The following is a 17,946-nucleotide window of genomic DNA, read 5'->3' as shown; positions in this document are numbered from 1 at the left end:
AATGCACATGGGAGTGTCGGGGAACACACACTCGGGACAGGGGATAGCAAGTGGACAGTCCTCCAGGCAGGAACAGTATTGAGCCATGTGGTCCCACACAGGACGGGTTGAGCCTAAACAGGTTCAGAGGGGGACTGTGGTCTCATCTGGAAGGGCCTGGTTGGCCACAAAGGTAACGACAACTGCACTGACTATTAAAGAGGGAAACAGAAGTCGACAAAAACACATGATGTCCCAGAGGCCAGACCATTTTATTGGCCGCTGTCTTCAACGTGCTCCGATGACTAGACCCCTCCTGACACTACTGTGTGAGTTGCAGTGAACATTAGCTAATGCGGCTTTGCAGCAGGTGCAACGTTAATGATGTCAGCTGGAAGCACAGGAGACATGGTGACCCTTTCCCCCTGGTGGGAGGGAAACATGGTCCCAGAACATGCCCGCATGAGAAGGGAGAGGAAGCCGTGTGCTTGAGCATGGAACGCTCACTGAGGCCTCACACGAAGCTGTCCAAGCAAGACCCAAGCCCCATCTGTCTCTCAGAACCCAACGAGGACAACACCTTCCTCACTACCACTGCCCAGAGTCCAGTACGGAACTCCCGCAGAACTATCTGTGATCCTAGGCTGACAATGAGCCAGGCACTGCCTTTTTGTTTGGGGTCAGCCACGCTCATGGCCCAGCTGAGAAGAAAGCCTGCGTGCGCTCCCAGAGGTGATGGCAGAGGGGTTCTAACCATGCAGACCCCTGCCTTTGGACAACTTCCACTGGCTCCATTCCTTTCTCACCATTAGAGCCCACCCCGCTGCCCCTTCACTCAGGCCTCTAGACTGGCCTCAGCCTGCCCTGCTCTCCCTGGAAAGTCCAACCACACGAGTCATAAGTGTTGTCATACCACCTCCATATTCCTGTGGCGGCTTTGGTCCCAGCTGCCAGACCCCCCAGAACATCATGGTACCAATGTTCTCGGCCTTATTTGGTGACTGGCTCCTCTCTCTAAGCTGGCTTGAAAGTCTTATAATTACACTTCCCTATTGTACCTGCCATAAGTCTTAATATAGCTGCGGTTAACATGTGTACCAAGAGAGGAAAGCACTGGCATTTAAAACACAGACATAGGGGCTCAGTCGGTGAAGTGTCTGCCTTCAGCTCAGGTCATGATCTCAGGGTCCTGGGATGGAGTCCTGCATGGGACTCCCTGCTCAGCGGGGAAGCCGGCTTCTCCCTTTCCCCACTGAGCATGCTCTCTATCTCTCTCTCTTTCAAATAAAGAAATAAAATCGTAAACAAACAAACAATAACAACACCAAAAACACCAGAATTAGAGATAGCATGCTTGTTGTCTGAGTCCCAGCATCTCCTGTTCCTGATTTGTGTCCTGAGCCATTTACTAACTCTCTCTGCAAGTTGATTTTCACATCTATAAAACTGAGATTAATGTACGAAAAAAATGAAGTGATTTTTATTTGCCAATGAGTTTACAAGAATTCCTAGTACATAGAAGGACTACAGAATTGCTTGTGAATATAGCAAAATGTAATTCTATAAACACTTCTGTGTGTGTGAATAAGACCAAAAAAGTAATGGCACACACCTTTGCAGACTGGTTTGCTGTTATTCCACGTACTGTCTTTGGTACAACGGATGGTGGATGACGTGATGGGCTCCATGAGATAGCCGGGGTCACACTGATAGCTCACGGTCTTATTGAAGGTGAAATCCGTCCCAAACTGGATGCCATTTGCCAGTGTACCTGGGTCCCCACAACTTATAACTAATGAGCAGGAGACAACAAAAAAGCATTAGAAAAATACAAAATTACCATTCAATGACTTAGTTATGACTTCCATTCAAGTTACTCCCCTTAAGCTGCTATTCAAAATGATGATGTAGAAAATTGTTACAGCAACACTGCCCTGTTTGACGACGCTACTGATCGGCTGTCAGGAGACAGTGTGTTTGGAATGTCATCAGAGAATTAAACACTTGTCTTATTTCCCTGCAAAATAAATAGGCTACAGAGAGGACAAACCTCACCTTTTTTTTGGACCCAGTCTTACAATGTCCAACCGAACTGGCCATTGGAAATAGCGTCAACCATATAAATTAGAAAGTGAAGAACAATCTAAAACAATCTAATAAATAGAATCATCATATCAAATATATGCATATTTTTTTTCTCTATGAATTACAGATCAATAAAATACTTTATAGAGTAAGTGAGTTCTTCCTCAGTCAACTAGATGTCATGGTCATGGCCTCGGGTGCACACGACAGCCGTCACTAACCTGTACAGTCAGGGGCTGTGCCTGTCCAGGTCCCGTTGGCGGTGCAGTGCCGCGTTGTGAGCCCTGAGGTCTTGTAGCCTTCCCAGCAGGCATAGATGACCGAGCTGGAGAACAGGATGCCATCGCTGCTGACAATCATGCCATTGGTGGGCGTGCCGGGATTTCCACAGGACACAGCTATGAGGGACAAGGACACACAAGGAGAGTGAGCTGCTACCAAAATGATTAATGCCACAGACCAAAGGTCAACTGTGTAATAGATGACATATTTATTCATTTTTTAAAAATAGGATCTACTACTATGGAAGATGTCTAATATGTATTTTACTTTATGATTCATACTGTTATTTTCTCAATGAGTTACAAATGTGAAAATTGTATTTTCATATTATTCTTCCTAAAGTACATTACTTCAAAACAAATTAAAAGACGAGTTAAAGCATTGAAAATTCAAAGCCTTGCTACTTTGATATTTAACATGTTTATAATACAAAAAATGATTTTTTAAAAAAGATCTATATGGTAATAGCAACTCAGAAGGGCCTCCCTTCATGTAATAGCTGATTTCTTTTTTTATTCTGGACAAATCAGGTCATATTTCACAACTGTAGGATAATTCATGTTGGAATATAAGGGACGCCTGAGGAATATGAATGAGGTTGCTTAAACTGCCTGGTAAATGGTCTCCTCAGTATTACCCCATCTAACGGCAGCCGTGTGAATTGGCCTTGGCGTGGCTGCTCTCTCCACTTCTCTCCAGATGAAATCAATTCCATGTACAGACATTGAGACGCCGACTAACAATGGGCAGGGCAACAGGTCTACACTCCACGTGTGCCCCTCGCACATTCCGTAGTCAGCAAAGCAAGCTCAGCAGCTGCTGGGTGTGTATCAAAGTGATGATTTTAACCCAGAATAAGGGGTTTTTTTTGCCTTTTGTGCTGTCTATTTATCACAGAATGTTAACTTTTTCTCCCTAGCCCTCTCACACAATGTGCAGCTGGCAGACGTAGAAAGAATGTGACCTCTGGCTGGATTTTAATAACAGGAATGTATCCTGAGACCATTTCTGAGAATGACCAAAATATTTACAAATGCTCTTGCCTCTTTAGTTGTTCCACTTTCAAAGACAGACTCTTCTTAAAAGTAGGGAAGAAAACAGACAAAAAATGTGCATAGCATAGAAGAGCCACTGTAACAGACATTTAGGGAATCACTTATCATATCGCACCAGAAAATGCGCTGACCTTCACATTGGAGTAGATCGTGTTTGGCAAACACAACGCATGCGTGCTGGTGCTTCTCCACCCGTGCCCATGACAGGCATAACCACTCCGTCACAACCCTTTTTCTCTGATGAATCTGCTACCCTTCCTCGCACAGATCTTTCAGCAGTTTTCTGGATGTCATTTGAGATGGGATCTATTTACCAATCGTGAAGTGGATGACACTTAACATTCTCTAAAGCTCAAAAGTTCTGTGATGGCTGTAACATCAGTTAAGATGCCATATTGCAAAAATGCCAAGAGGCTGGACTCTTCAAGACAATTACTCATTCATTCAACAAACACTCGTTCATCATTGAGTACGTGACGGTTATTGTGTATATGTACTAATGGAAAGCCTGACAAAAAAGAGAATTGTATAGATCTAATTCATAACTTAGCAAACCAACAAACAACCAAGTTCTCATATTTTATTCTAATCATATCTGCTATTAAAACCTGTGTAGCAATTATTAAAAGTCACCTCTGAAGGCTAATGCTAAAATGAAACAAGAGATTGGTGAACATATTCAACTTAATTTATAGACAGCTATGTTGTGAGTAAGAAAATACCCTTCATGATAATGCCATCCTAATGTTTAGAAAGTCCCTCAAATACTGTGTTCTACAAAATCAAATTCATGGTTAACTTTTTCTTTTTTTTTCACGATAGGGACACTTTCACTGATGGTATGCCCATGAAGATGAAGACTAGAAATTAGCTTCGATATGTCTGTGTTCACATGAATTCTATCATGATATAGGAGAGCCTCCTAAGGGAAAACATGAGCTTACATTTATAGTCAGCAGAAGGGAAACAAGATTTTTGTATAAGTAAAAAGTTAAAACTTTTTAAATACTTTTCTTTTCAAGTACATTTGATTAATGTGACTCCTTTCAGTAAAAAATCATTTTCTTTTACTTGATCTATAATAAAAGAGCATTATACTTACACCAAATACACTTTATTGCCTACAGATACCAATACTGTTCACGTAGCATGCTATATTTTGATTATGGCTGTTAAATTGAGTTGAATATTAGTTTTGGGTTTGAGTCTGATCACACAACTTAAGTAAATGTGAATGATCAAATCAAGTTCTTGACATGTAGTGTCTTCACTATAAAATGGGTATAAGAAAGGTAATTGCTCTCAGTTGTTGTAAGATGAAACATATTGCATGCAAAATGCATAGAACGCAATCTGGCATCTTAGCAGTAGTAACATAATACATGGTAGCTGATGCATTGTCATTTTCGTTATAATCACTGTCATCACACATCTAGTACCTGGATAAAATGTAGGCTTTATCACAGTCTCATGGGAAAGAGGATTAAGAGTTGCCTGGGGCGGCGTGATCCTGGCATTATGGGATCGAGCCCCACATCAGGCTCCTCCGCTATGAGCCTGCTTCTTCCTCTCCCACTCCCCCTGCTTGTGTTCCCTCTCTAGCTGGCTGTCTCTATCCTGTCGAATAAATAAATAAAATCTTAAAAAAAAAAAAAAGAGTTGCCTGGGGCAACTAAAACCAATGATATAGTTATATTTAAGCAGGTTCCTAAGATACATCCATTTGAACAGTTCAGTCAATGAGTCTATAATTAAAAGAGTGGATTGCTAACAAAGATCTGAAATCATGGAAATATGTTAGAAATATAAGTTCTCTGATGTTTAAGAGTTTTTAAAATATTTTTATTTTGTGTTTCATGAACCTTTTTTTTTTCTTTTTACCATTTATTCAAATGTCCCATCAGGCTCTAAAGGCTTTTGATAGATTCAGAAAAGGTGATTCATCAGGAGGAAGATGCTCTCAGTGGACTGAATACATGGTCATGGCTAACATTGGTGGAAATGCAAAAGTCACTGGAACCCCCTTTTCTGTAGAGAATAATATGTGCCCCAAATATCCAAACCTATGATAACAAGTGAGAAAAAAATAGAAAGCTTCAGAATGTCCAAAAATTTTTAAACATGTGTGTTGGGGCGGATGTAGGATTAGGCATATATTTGTTCCCATCATTTGTTATTATAGTGAGAGTAAATGATACCGTTACTTACTCAAATTCCCATGATTTCTGGGCAATGCAGGTTCGGAGGTAGTCAATTTTGTGGGGAATAGCATATTTGAGAAATACTTGCCATATTGAAATATTTCCACTTCTTTCTGTACACAGATTTTAACGGCCAAGTTTCTAAGGATTTTATAAGAAACGCTTAAATTTCTAACTTTAGATAAACAAATGCCATTCTAAAAATATTTGTATTGTCTGAGTTAGGTGTATTATGAAGCGAAATCCAATTAAGCTCTCCCAATCAAATAAATGAATTCATTTATTTTTAGCGGGAATAGAACTCGTGGTGTTATATCATAGTACCAAAGGGAGATTTCTATGGAAAAACATCACTCACTCTCAACTGTTTTAATTTATTTCACCTTTAAATGTGCAAAGTAAAGTGCTTTTTATATCGGTAAACCTGTTATAGAATGTACAGTCCCAAGTGAATGACCATTCTTAATAGAATACGGATGTATTTAAGTGAGGTTTGTTCTGCTTTTGGGAGATATACTTTCCCAACAAATTTGGTTAATTTCTTCCTTCCTTCCTTCCTTCCTTCCTTCCTTCCTTCCTTCCTTCCTTCCTTCCTTCCTTCCTTCCTTTCTTTCTTTCTTTCTTTCTTTCTTTCTTTCTTTCTCCCTCTTTCTTTCTTTCTTTCTTTCTTTCTTTCTTTCTTTCTTTCTTTCTTTCTTTCTTTCTTTCTTCTTTCTTTTTTGTGGGGGAATGTGGAGGGGCAGAGGGAGAGGGAGAAAGAGAATCCTAAGCAGGCTCCCAGCATGGAGCCCAACATGGGCCTCAGACTCACAACCTTGAGATCATGACCTGAGCCAAAATCAAGAGTTGGCTGCTTAACAAGCTGAGCCACTCAGGCACCCAATTTGGTTAACTTTTAACAAATTATTTTTCAACCTTTTTTTTTTTTTTTGCCCCATTCTTTCTCTGTTGTTTTTCTTCTAAAACTCCAATTACAGGTATGTTAAACTAGTTGGCATTATCCCATAGGAAATTAGGTGGGCCGTTCTTTTTTTTCCCCCTTCTGTTTTCAGATTGGGTAATTTTCATTGGTCTGTTTTCATGTTAACTGACCCTTCTGACATTTTTAATCTGCTAAACTCATCTAGAAAAGTTTTTATATCAGATACTGTATTTTTCAATTCCAGAGTTTCCATCTGATTTTGTTTTTATTATTTTCATTTCCCTGTTGAAATTCCCTGCTTATGACTCTAACATTAAGTCCGTGAAGATATTTTAAATAGCTGCTTCAAATCCTTGTTCATTATTTTCAACATTTGGGTCATCTCAGGATCAGGATCTCAAGATCAGATTCTAATTCTATTGTTTTTGTTTGTTTGACTATGGATCATATCATTCTGAGGTCTCCATATGTAGTATTTTTTTATTGTATGCTGGACATTGTGAACAAAATGTTGCCTGGATTATGACATTCCTTCAAAAGGTGCTGGGGTTTATTCTCGTGGACTTTTAAATTAGTTGTAGATCTTTGGGGTCCTGCCATGGGTTTCATTCTCTGTTAGAGGAGATCTATTCAGACTTAGTCCTACCATGTTTTTGCTCTTAGTTCTAGCATGTTCCACTTATTTTAGGGAGTGGTACATATTCATAATGCATGGAGTTTTCTGGGCATCAGTGAAATGTCCTAAGTACACAGTAAAATTTCTGACTGGCCAGATGTCCAGCGTTTCTCAGTAGGGTATGACCTCTAATATCATGGTCCATCTCAATTCTGTAGCAAAAGGTCATTAAATCACTGGGTCTCACCCATGCTTGTCTGTCTGGCCCTCAGCCCGTGAATGCCCACCACACATATGGGGTTGTCCCATTCTCAGCTGGCCCTTCTCAGATTCCCTGTTCTGCAAGTTCTACTTCAGTAGCCTAGAATAATTTTTATTGCATCACCTCACCAAGCCACCATACCACCTGGATTGCACTTTCCAACTACACAGTAAGAAAAATATAGAGAATGATGGGGGAATTATGGGCTCACCTCTTTGATTTCTCCTAAGGAACATAGTCATGCACTGTTTGTTGTTTAACAAGATAATTGTCTCATATATCTTATTGTTTTATAGTTGTCCTCAGTAAGAAGGCTAGCCTATTGTTATTCAACATGTGATGGAGTGAAGTGGAGCTCTTATTTAATTTTCATAATATTTAAATATATTCTGGACCAGCAATTCCCCGGGTATAGTACAGAGGGAAAAGTTTAGATGGGGTGTAAATGTAGGTTACAAAAGTCAGGTATAACTTTGAGGTACCATATTATAGAATAGAAAACTCTCTGATTTTAGTGAAAAAGAGATGCTAGCATGCACATTTTAATATTCAAACTCTACAAAAGGGGTGGAAACTGAGAAAATGGTATCTGAGTAAGAAAAAGTCTACTAATTTAGAGTCACATATTTCATTCAATAAAAAGGCATCATTCTGCAACTCACAGTGGCAGTGACATCCCGCCACTACTATTCAGTCATGTTTGATTTAAGCCAACTTCTACAGGGCCTAACCTTAAAATTTACAGTAACTTGATTGTTAGGGGTTGACTCAGAGTCAAAAATTACCTTGGATTATTATATATAAGTATATCTCTATCTAGGTGTAGCTATCTCCAAGATAATTTTCCATTCAGATGAGAATATATACATATATACATATATATATACATATATATATATGCACATGTATAAGATATGTATATATATTTTCATATATATGATTATATTATTTATATATGATTTTTGAGATTATAAATATTGTATTCTGCATACACTATAGTTAGATTATATACATATATTAATTTCTATTGTTCTATATAGTACATACAATAAAGTGAGAGACAGGTACAAGTAGAGATGGCACAGTAGAGTAGAGAAAGTGAAGATTAAGAAAACTTGATTTATATTTCTGGTATTAATATTGCATGAGTTTATTCAAATTGGTCAACTTATATAGAAAGTGTTTCGGACATGTAAAAATGGATATTTATTTTGTGTAACCATCTTGGACTGGAACGTTAAGTAATTGAGAAGTTTGCATGCTAACTATTTCTAACATTTAAGTCTTATCTGTCTGAATTCTAAATCAGTTCCTTTTTTTAATTTTTATAAAACTTTATTGGAACATGCATTGTCTCAACAGCAGAACTGAGTAATTACAGCAGAAATCACACGGCCCACCGAGTGTCAAATATTTACCAAGGGGCCCTTTGCAGAAAAAGTTTCCCAACACCTGCATTAGAAAATTAATACATCACAAACAAGCTGGCCCTCCTGTCCTGGGCTCTTCTACCCCACCTCTGTGATTCTGCTTTCTGGTTATAACCTGACATTGAAGGCACACTAATGTAAATGCAGTGTGAGTTGGTGGCTCGCACTTCCGGCCTTCAAACCCAGCCCCTGAGAGCTACCATAATTACATGCTTTGAAAAATGTATATTTTGCACCCCCAACTTCAGCCAAGCATCTTTGATAGTATACAACGGTAACATCCAACATTTGTTTAGCACTATAGACTAGGTACTATTGCGCTTTCATAAGATGGGGAAAAAATGATAAAGGTGGAATACAAATAAATAAAATTTAGGTGATACTACCTCACGGATAATACTCCCTATTGTATAATAATCCTCTTTTATTGATCAATCTAAAAATGAGAAAATGAGGAAGCCGAAAAATTAGGCTCCAAGTTTACAACACTTTATTCTGCTTCTTTAAATATGTTTTGTTGGAAGCATCTTTGTAGTAAACATTTTAGTGATTCATTTACATTATTAATGTTCAGGAAAAAATATCAGGCTGCAACCCTGATTATTGAAGATTTAAAATTATTTCAAAAGGTTATAAAGTACAATGCAAAATTATATGTTACTACTTTAACCTTGGTTAGAAATAAATAGAAAGCACGTTTTATTCTCACTGGCCAGTGGATGGAAATCTACAACTTTGGGGAAAATATCCCACTGAACTAGCCTACTACTACCCCTTTATTTTTTTATTTAAAAAAAATTTTTATTATATTATGTTAGTCACCACACACTACATCCCTGGTTTCTGATGTAAAGTTTGATGATTCATTAGTTGCGTATAACACCCAGTGCACCATGCAGTACGTGCCCTCCTTACTACCCATCACCAGTCTATCCCATTCCCCCTCCCTCCTCCCCTCTGAAGCCCTCAGTTTGTTTCTCAGAGTCCATAGTCTCTCATGCTTCATTCCCCCTTCTGATTACCCCCTTTCTTTATCCCTTTCTTCCCCTACCGATCATCCTAGTTCTTATGTTCCATAGATGAGAGAAATCATATGATAATTGTCTTTCTCTGCTTGACTTATTTCACTTAGCATTATCTCCTCCAGTGCCGTCCATGTTGCAGCAAATGTTAAGAACTTGTTCTTTCTGACAGCTGAGTAATATTCCATTGTATATATGGACCACAGCTTCTTAATCCAGTTATCTGTTAAATCAGTTCCTTTTTAAACTCTAAACAAATTCATGGTATCTCATGACACCTTTGCTTATGGCAAGCATTGCCAATCCATGACAGGGTAAAGTATTCATGGTCTTCTACTGTTATTACTGAGGTATCCCACCATGTCCTCTTATGCTTCTCAAATATTAAAATAAAATATATTCACTCCAAAGTATTACACAGAGAATCACCCTAGGTTTTGGGCAAGGGTCACCAATAGACTGGAAATAACATGGGAAGTGAAGCATATCCCAGCCTGCAGAAATTCCCTTCAGCGATTTACACTCCTTCTACTCACTGTTCTTTTTTATCAGTTTTTCACCACCAGCAACCACAAAACACCACCAAATCACGTAGAAATTATTATTAGATCAGAAACCTCTTCTAGGTTATAAATGTTCAAAAGGTAAGGATCTGTGTTAGATGATCTTTTGAATAGACAGGATATCTCCATGTACCCAGTCATGAGTTCTGATGATTCTCTTATACATTTTGGGAGAAAGTAGTTTAATGATACAAAAGTTCAGTCTGTAGGATTTCTGTGGAAATGGTACCAGTCATTTTAGAATGAAATACATTGTTCCATCTGTAAGGTTGACTTTATGACTTGAATGTACTCACCTTCACACACGGGCTGCAGTCCTGACCACGAGCCATTGAGCAAACATGTCCGCTCAGGAGAGCCCCTCAGCTGGTAACCCATTTCACAGGAGAAGCGGAGAAGGCTCTTGGCCTTGAGTTCGTCCCCAAGCCGGGACCCATGTGCTGGGGTCCCGGGATCACCACAAAATCCAGGGTCATTTCCTATTGAACACAAACACATATGGTGAAACACATGTCATTAGACTAGTTTATAACAGAGCTGTTATGTTTAAGAAGAATGAAAAGTTACTCATGTACTTATTTCCTCAGATTTATTTATTTGAGAGAGAAAGGGAGAGAACTCATAAGCGCGAAAGTGGGGAGGAAGTGGCCTGGAGGGGCAGAGGGCGAGATTCTTCAAGCAGACTCCCTGCTAAGCACGGAGCCAAAGAGGGGCTCTTGGTGGGGCCTGCTCCCATGACCCGTGAGATCACGACCTGAGTGGGAACCAAGAGTCAGCCCCTTGACAGACTAAGCCACCCAGACACCCCAGAATGAAAGGTACTTGAATGTGTTACAGTCACGCTGCATTCTGGAAATCTTGTGAGGAAGACTTTCTTTATCATAGCGCAAAAGTGAAAAACATGAAGAAATTGTTTCTGTATAACTAAACACAAACGAGCTTATCCAAATACGTGGATGACAAAAAATGATACTCTCTGGAAGAAATAAAATTCTGGGAATAAGGGACGCAGGGTGTATCTACTGCATCAGTATGGATAATAAAAGCAAAATAGGGTTAAAGTGTATTGGATAGCAAACAACCAAATGAGAGGTTTGATTCTTCTCAATTACATCCAGAGTTGTTGATTCACTGACTCTTATTTATTGAAGAACTATCTATGAAAAAATTAAGACTTTTTTTTTTCAAAGGGTGTCAATGTACTTATCAATTCCTGAGACAGGAAAGACGTGGAAGAATTCAGAGGAAGCACGGACAAGGAATTAAGAACGGACAGGGACAAACTGAATGAAGGGAGGCAGGCCTCTTGGCCAGGGTGATGAAGAACCCAGGACTCCCACAGGAGGAAGTGTGAAGTGACTGGTGCTCAAAGGTATTGATGAAGATGAAGGTGACCACGTAGAACGCTGGTGTATCCGGCTGGACATGGAATGCTAGCTTCAAATGATGTACTGTTATACCCTTCAGATCACTATCTAATGGCGTCATTCCTCACCTGTACAGTGGGGTAGCGTTCCGCTCCAGTGACTGTCCTCTTGACAAACTCGAGTGCTGTTGCCTACAAGATCCCGGCTCCCTTTGCATGCATAGCGAACTACGGCACCATACGTAAACAGCTCTCCAGTTAGGATAGCGTTAGCAGGAACCCCTGGGTGGCCACATGATATGGCTGAAGGAAAAATTTCAATAAGTGAATACATCAGTTCTGTTGAACTGTTTGTCTTGATAGGTCTCCCACACCAACGCCCATACAAACATCACCTATTAATGAAAAGCAGCTAAACATACTGGAAAATTCCTGCAGCCCACAATGGATAACAAATATAATTTTCCAGGTAACACTCCCCCACCTTAGATACTCATATATTACTGAAGACAAGAAGAGGGTCTGTCAGTGATGTTTGTTTTTGTTTCATTTTATCTTGAGGTAGTTTTGCTTAAGATAGAAATCTACGGCTAGGCTTTCAAAGAGAAAGTCACTTTACCTACATTTTTTTTTCCATGCATCCTTAACTGTAATCCAAAAAAGCAGTATGACACAAAAAGTTAGAAATTACATAGATTCATGGAAATGAGTTCCATTATCTCTTCAGTTAATATGACAATTATATACTTGCTTGGCTCCAAACTCTGTCATATCTGTGTACTCTTCCAGTTCATGGATCTATGATGACCCTTCTAACAATTTTTCTTTGATCAGGTGGCAGTTTAAAATGTTTAAGTAATAATAATAATAAATAATAATAATTAAAAAATTAGTGATTAAATTTTTCCTCAAGTTACTCTATAAAATAATCGCAGTATTCCCATTCATTTCTTTAAAATCATGCCAAATCAGGCCTATAATCTAATCATAAATTATCTTTCAAAGAGGAAAATTCTGGAATCCAGATTAAGGTAGGGCCATGGAGATTTATCTCTCCTTTTCCATAAGGTCCCAAATTAGGGTTTATGATGGGCAAATGTTGCTTTACGTGCAAAGAGCTGACTGGACTCAGGCTCCCAACAGACTATTCAAGGCCCCTGATTTAACAGCCTAGACTACTTGCATGTGATCACTGTTAACCCAAAAGTGATCTCAACCAGAGATGTAGGTTCAGAAAGTGGAAAGGCACTGAGCATCCCCGTGAGTCACATTAGCCCTTAGACTGATCTGGTCTTACACTGATATCTGTTCATTGGTGAACAAGATTTTACCTGACCGAGTCCTAAAAGGAAGCTAATTAGAGCCAAGTCAGTAAGTGGTTGGTAAATATCCAGTTCCAGGTGAAATTAAGAGAGAGAGAAAAAAAAAATCAGTGAAAGCATAACAGCAAAACTAGTGATGAAGCTTGGCCACTCCGGAGCAAGTACGAGCAAACGGCTCCTCTGAGAACCTGTGTTCCCAGATGCATGGTAATTCCAGTTGTTAAGGACAACAAGTGGTGGGAACCAGGAGAACGAGAGTCACTTACAGCCTAGTTCCTGCAGATTCGGAGCACACTGGCATCATTAGAAAAACTAATGGAAGTCTCACATCAGCCCGGGAATACGCAAAAGAAATGTTTGGGGAGACAAAGAAAGAAAAACTAATTTCTCTGAAAAATTCCCACGAGTGAAGGCCTAGAAAACCAGAAAGCAGATAAAATTTGATGAAGATTCTAATACATTTACAGATGTGTTTTTGATCATATGAGGCTGTGCATTTGCTTTTGAAAGAAGTCACTCTTTCCCCCTAGAAATTAATTATATTGTTAAAATTACAATTTGAGACAAGTTTGCATGTAGATTGGGAGGGGTTATGTGGGACACTGAATGACAGGGAAACAATTCTCCAGGATGAATTTATTCTGAAAATGTACCAACAACACTGCAATTGTAAGAGGTAAGATAGATTACCACTTTTTTTTCAGTAAATTCAATTTAAAATGTAATTGTCATTTCCCACATTCTTTATGCACCCAAAATGAATACAAAGAAGGATTTTTATTTTATGGATTGTTTTGTTTCTGAATGATTTTTAAAAGGTGAAGGAGAGTCACCCCTTTTCCTAAACTGTCACACTGTGGTAATAAGATGGTGTCTTTAAGCTAAAGGACAACATGCTTTTTCAAGTTAAAAGCAGGTAAGACTATAGCTATTTAGGGAAGAATGTATTCTTGTTAATCTTCTTGCTCAAAAATACTGATCATCATTTGAGGCGGGCCATAGCGATGATCTATAATTTTGTCTGCTCAGAATGTTACCCCCATTCTTTAGGGCAATCTGCCTTCCTCTTATTTAATCATATGGGTCAGGAGGAAGATACTACCAAGATACTATCTTTTCTATTGTCTTAACTCTTGGTACCAGAACTGCTCATGAGACCTGTATTAGGTCCCTCAGGTTACTCGACCCTTCTGGCAATAGATGCTAGGTCAACAGATAGATACTCCCTACCAGAGCTCTTTGCCAATATTCTTGAATCTGGTCCAGACAGAGGGAAGCTGAGAGGTGCTAGGTGTTGAGGCCACTGGCCACCATGTTTGAGCCGTGTACGATAGGCGTGTCTGCCAGGTCCAAGTAGAAGATAAGCAGTAATAAGTGGAGACAGACACAGAATGAGTCCAAGTGCTGCCCAATACACTCGGGTCCATTTCTTTCCAAAGCCAGGTATGAGAACATGCCAGGGTTCCCTCTCTTTTTTGACCCTTAAACTAGTTTGAGCTGTGTTTCGTGATTTCTGGCCAATCAGTAAAGATGTCATATAACTTATACAATTTGTAAAGACTTAAAATTTTGTCGTTGTTGTTCTCTTGGTGATCTTAAGAGCTCTGAGCCACAAGAATCCAAAATAACCCTCACTTACCCAAACACTTGGGTAAAGAACGATCCCATAGGCCATTAGCCATGCAGGTTAAGGCAGAAGATCCCAACAGGTAAAATCCCTTCTTGCAATGATACATGACGCTCATTCCATATTCAAAACTCTCTGGGAAATTCTGCTGCCCATGACGAATGGCATTTTCCACAAAGCCTGGATCCGAGCAGTTCACCACTAGGGGGAAAAAAGGTACATATTATTTAGATACACTTAGAAACAAAAGAGATCTGAAGAGGACCCGCTCCTCGTGGCGTTAGAAATTTTGTAGGATGACAACATCACAGCAGAGGTTTATCATGAAACTGTTCTCCCTTGACAAATCTCACGTCCTGCTTTGGGCCGTTACGTTTCAAAAGCTGTCAAACCGTGTATTTGCCCCTCTGGCAATTTCAACGATGTGAGGCTAATTTCCCTTATTTATTTCCTAAGAAGAGACTTCAATGTAAAGTCTAAAAATAGTTTTCCTGGTTAAGTTTTTATATGATGAAAATGTTAAAATAGAACCCAGCTCAAGATAGTTTCGTTTAAATATTTTTACTCGGGTGTACTATTTTAGGGCCGTCTGTGGCACAGTCATTAATCACCCCCACCGCCACCTACGTGTATTAATTAATGCTTCAATGTGTGTGCCTTAAGTCATTTCTGCTGCATGAGGAATGCATATAAAAATGACAATTCTTCCATCAACACTTAATAGAAATGTAAATCAAGCCAGGCTCTGATTGAAGCCTCTTCCTCCTTTAGAAACAGCCCCGCAGAGAAACAGTCCGCTGTGCACGCAGGACATGCTCTGGTTAATCTGAATGGCACTCTATTAGCCTGAATGCCTGTTGGCGGCTGTGAGGGAATTAGCAATGTGCTTCCGCAGGTGCAGAGGAAAAGAAAGAATACCCCTGATTATCCCGTGCTTTGACCCCCCACACCATTGAATGAGACAGCTGCTGTGAGAGCTGCGCTCTCTCCAGATATTTCTGGCTCAGAAAGGGGCCGTTCAGCTAATTCTCAGGCAGTCCCTGCAGTCACGGGTCCCAGCGGCTGGGGGCGAATCCTCTACCCTCTCTGAGCATTTGATTTCCTCTGCAGTGAGGAGGAAGGTGTAGGGCAGAAGCGAGGATTACAAAGACCTCTTTTAGTGCTGCAAAATAGTATTCTATGCTTTCTAGAACAACCCTGAGCTTCTAGAAGAAAGACTCAAGTTCCTTTGAGGAAAAAAAAAATGTTTATGGAGCACAGGCAGATAATGGTAAGGTTGCATAATGCATTACACCCACAATAAAACTATCACCAAACCCACTGAAATAGCAAGACTTACCCACCTAGAGATAGTCTAATATACTTGAAGGATTAATTATTTTTTATAACCTGAAAAAACACCTGCGCAGGTGCATTCTGGCATTTGGAGTTGCGTGTCCAGCCCAGGAGATAGAAAGAGCCCCTAGTGTTAGTTACACCTTCATAAGCAGCCTAGTGTTTCCTTGGCCTGCGTGCTAAAGATGTGTGTTTGTGTTTGTGCATATGCTCTTCTCAGGAGACCGTCCAGAACACAGTTTTGGAGTCTTCGGCCATGAGGGTGGAGGCCACCTACACAGACGGCACTGAGCTGGTTCCGGGACGCCTCTGCCAGGAAGCCCAGCAGATCCCCAGTGCTGCACAGGACCCTGCCCCCGCTGAGCTCCTGTGTTTCTTTATTCGTACTTTCATGGTTTGCTCCAGCTGTCCTCAATACAGGCTACTCGTGCGGTGGATGAGAAGGAGGAGATGTACAAAGCAATGGCCGTCACGGGTTCGGAGCTCGAAAGAAGGATCCAGCTGCAGATGAGAGCACGAAGGAGAGGGAGTCCATTGCAGTGAGGTGGCTACGGCTGCAGGAAGGATGAGGTCCAGCTGCACCCTTCTCTCCGCAGGCCAGAGGAGGCCATGCTGTCCGAGCTCTGGGGCCCCAGGGAAGAGGGTTTAGAATACTTGAGTTTCCTGCCTGACTGCTCTGAAAACCTCAGGCTGGATTCTCCCTGGTGGCCCCTCTTGCCTGTGGTGGAGGAGAGGTGCGTGGCAGACACGAATGCCCTCATTTCCGGTGGCCACTCTAGGATTTTAGGTTGCACAGAATCACCTGGAAGGAACACTGGAGGGCTGAGTCCCAGGCATCTCCCCGTTCCTTCACCTAGTGCATCACCCTTAAATTAGTGAGCAGCAACAATGCTTAACAACGATAAACAGTCCGTGAGTGCCAATGGGAAAACTGAATTGTTCCTTATGTTGGAAGAGTTGTGTCTACACACCCCCTAAACCTGCCCGTATTTTTTTCTTTCCTATCTTATTCTATCGAATCAGTCCTGTGTCAGACGCATCCACTTCTGTCCCTTCTGTTTTATTTCGGAGGCTCGCTAGGAGGTTCAGCTGTATCTATCTGCTGGGGGCAGGAATAACTTGATTTATTATTCCACCATGGGGGGGACGCTCTGAAGCAGTCTATGTCAGGGCTGTGTGTGGGGGTTCTCTGCCACATGGGAAGTAGGCTGCTGCCAGAAGCGTTCGTGGGTGCCCAGTCCATCCCCACAAACAGCTCCTCCATCTGAATCCTTCCTCCTGATTTGTGTGGGATCCCCAGCTCAGGATCCGGCAGGCTGAGGCCCCGTGACTGGCANNCCTGAGCTATCAGCAGAGCTTAAGGACCAAGTTCCTTCAACCGTCTTGTCATGTGTGAAATCACCAGTGAGGTCGGTGAAGACGGGTCAGACCAAGTCAGACCTGCTGAGAAAACCTGACAGTCCACTTTGCCACATGGTGCCCAGCAGAGGGTAATGCATGGGAGAGACATTGGTATCTCAATGTGGAGCTCTTCACCTGGCCTGAACACCTCACCAGTCCACACACCACGAGCCAACACTTTCACTGAGGTGCAGGTAGAAACACCTGGTGCAGAGCGGAATTCCATCAGCTAGAAAGAATGAGAAATACTGCTGCCATAGATACATGGCTGAGCCTGGAGAGGTTCCAGAGGGTGCACAGAATGTGTTCCATGGGGACCTTTGAGTATGTCGGAGGGGAGGGTAGGACATTACTATAATGATCAGTAACACGCCCGAGGTCACAGAGACAGTTACGCTAAAACTAGGTAAGGATTACACTCCCGTACCTGTCCAATGTAGCATATATATAAAAATGGATGAGTATTTCTTGGTGACAT

At 40.8% G+C, this 17,946-nt stretch overlaps 1 protein-coding gene across 1 annotated transcript in view; it reads right to left on the bottom strand.

The window, feature by feature from the left end:
- CSMD1 (CUB and Sushi multiple domains 1) overlaps positions 1-17,946 on the bottom strand; it is a 1,580,412-nt gene that overhangs the window by 26,598 nt on the left and 1,535,868 nt on the right. The window contains exons 55-59 of the mRNA XM_040643176.1: positions 14,745-14,933; positions 11,913-12,086; positions 10,714-10,896; positions 2,286-2,462; positions 1,592-1,771 (exon numbers count right to left, since the gene is read on the bottom strand). Of these exons, the coding sequence (XP_040499110.1) occupies positions 1,592-1,771; positions 2,286-2,462; positions 10,714-10,896; positions 11,913-12,086; positions 14,745-14,933 (903 nt within the window). The remainder of the gene's footprint in view (positions 1-1,591; positions 1,772-2,285; positions 2,463-10,713; positions 10,897-11,912; positions 12,087-14,744; positions 14,934-17,946) is intronic.

The sequence above is a fragment of the Ursus maritimus genome, unplaced genomic scaffold (genome assembly GCF_017311325.1).
Source record: "Ursus maritimus isolate PB19 unplaced genomic scaffold, ASM1731132v1 scaffold_28, whole genome shotgun sequence".
Classification (NCBI taxonomy): Eukaryota; Metazoa; Chordata; class Mammalia; order Carnivora; family Ursidae; genus Ursus; species Ursus maritimus.
Note: the sequence above shows the minus strand (reverse complement) of the source record. Positions and strands in the feature narration are given on the sequence as shown.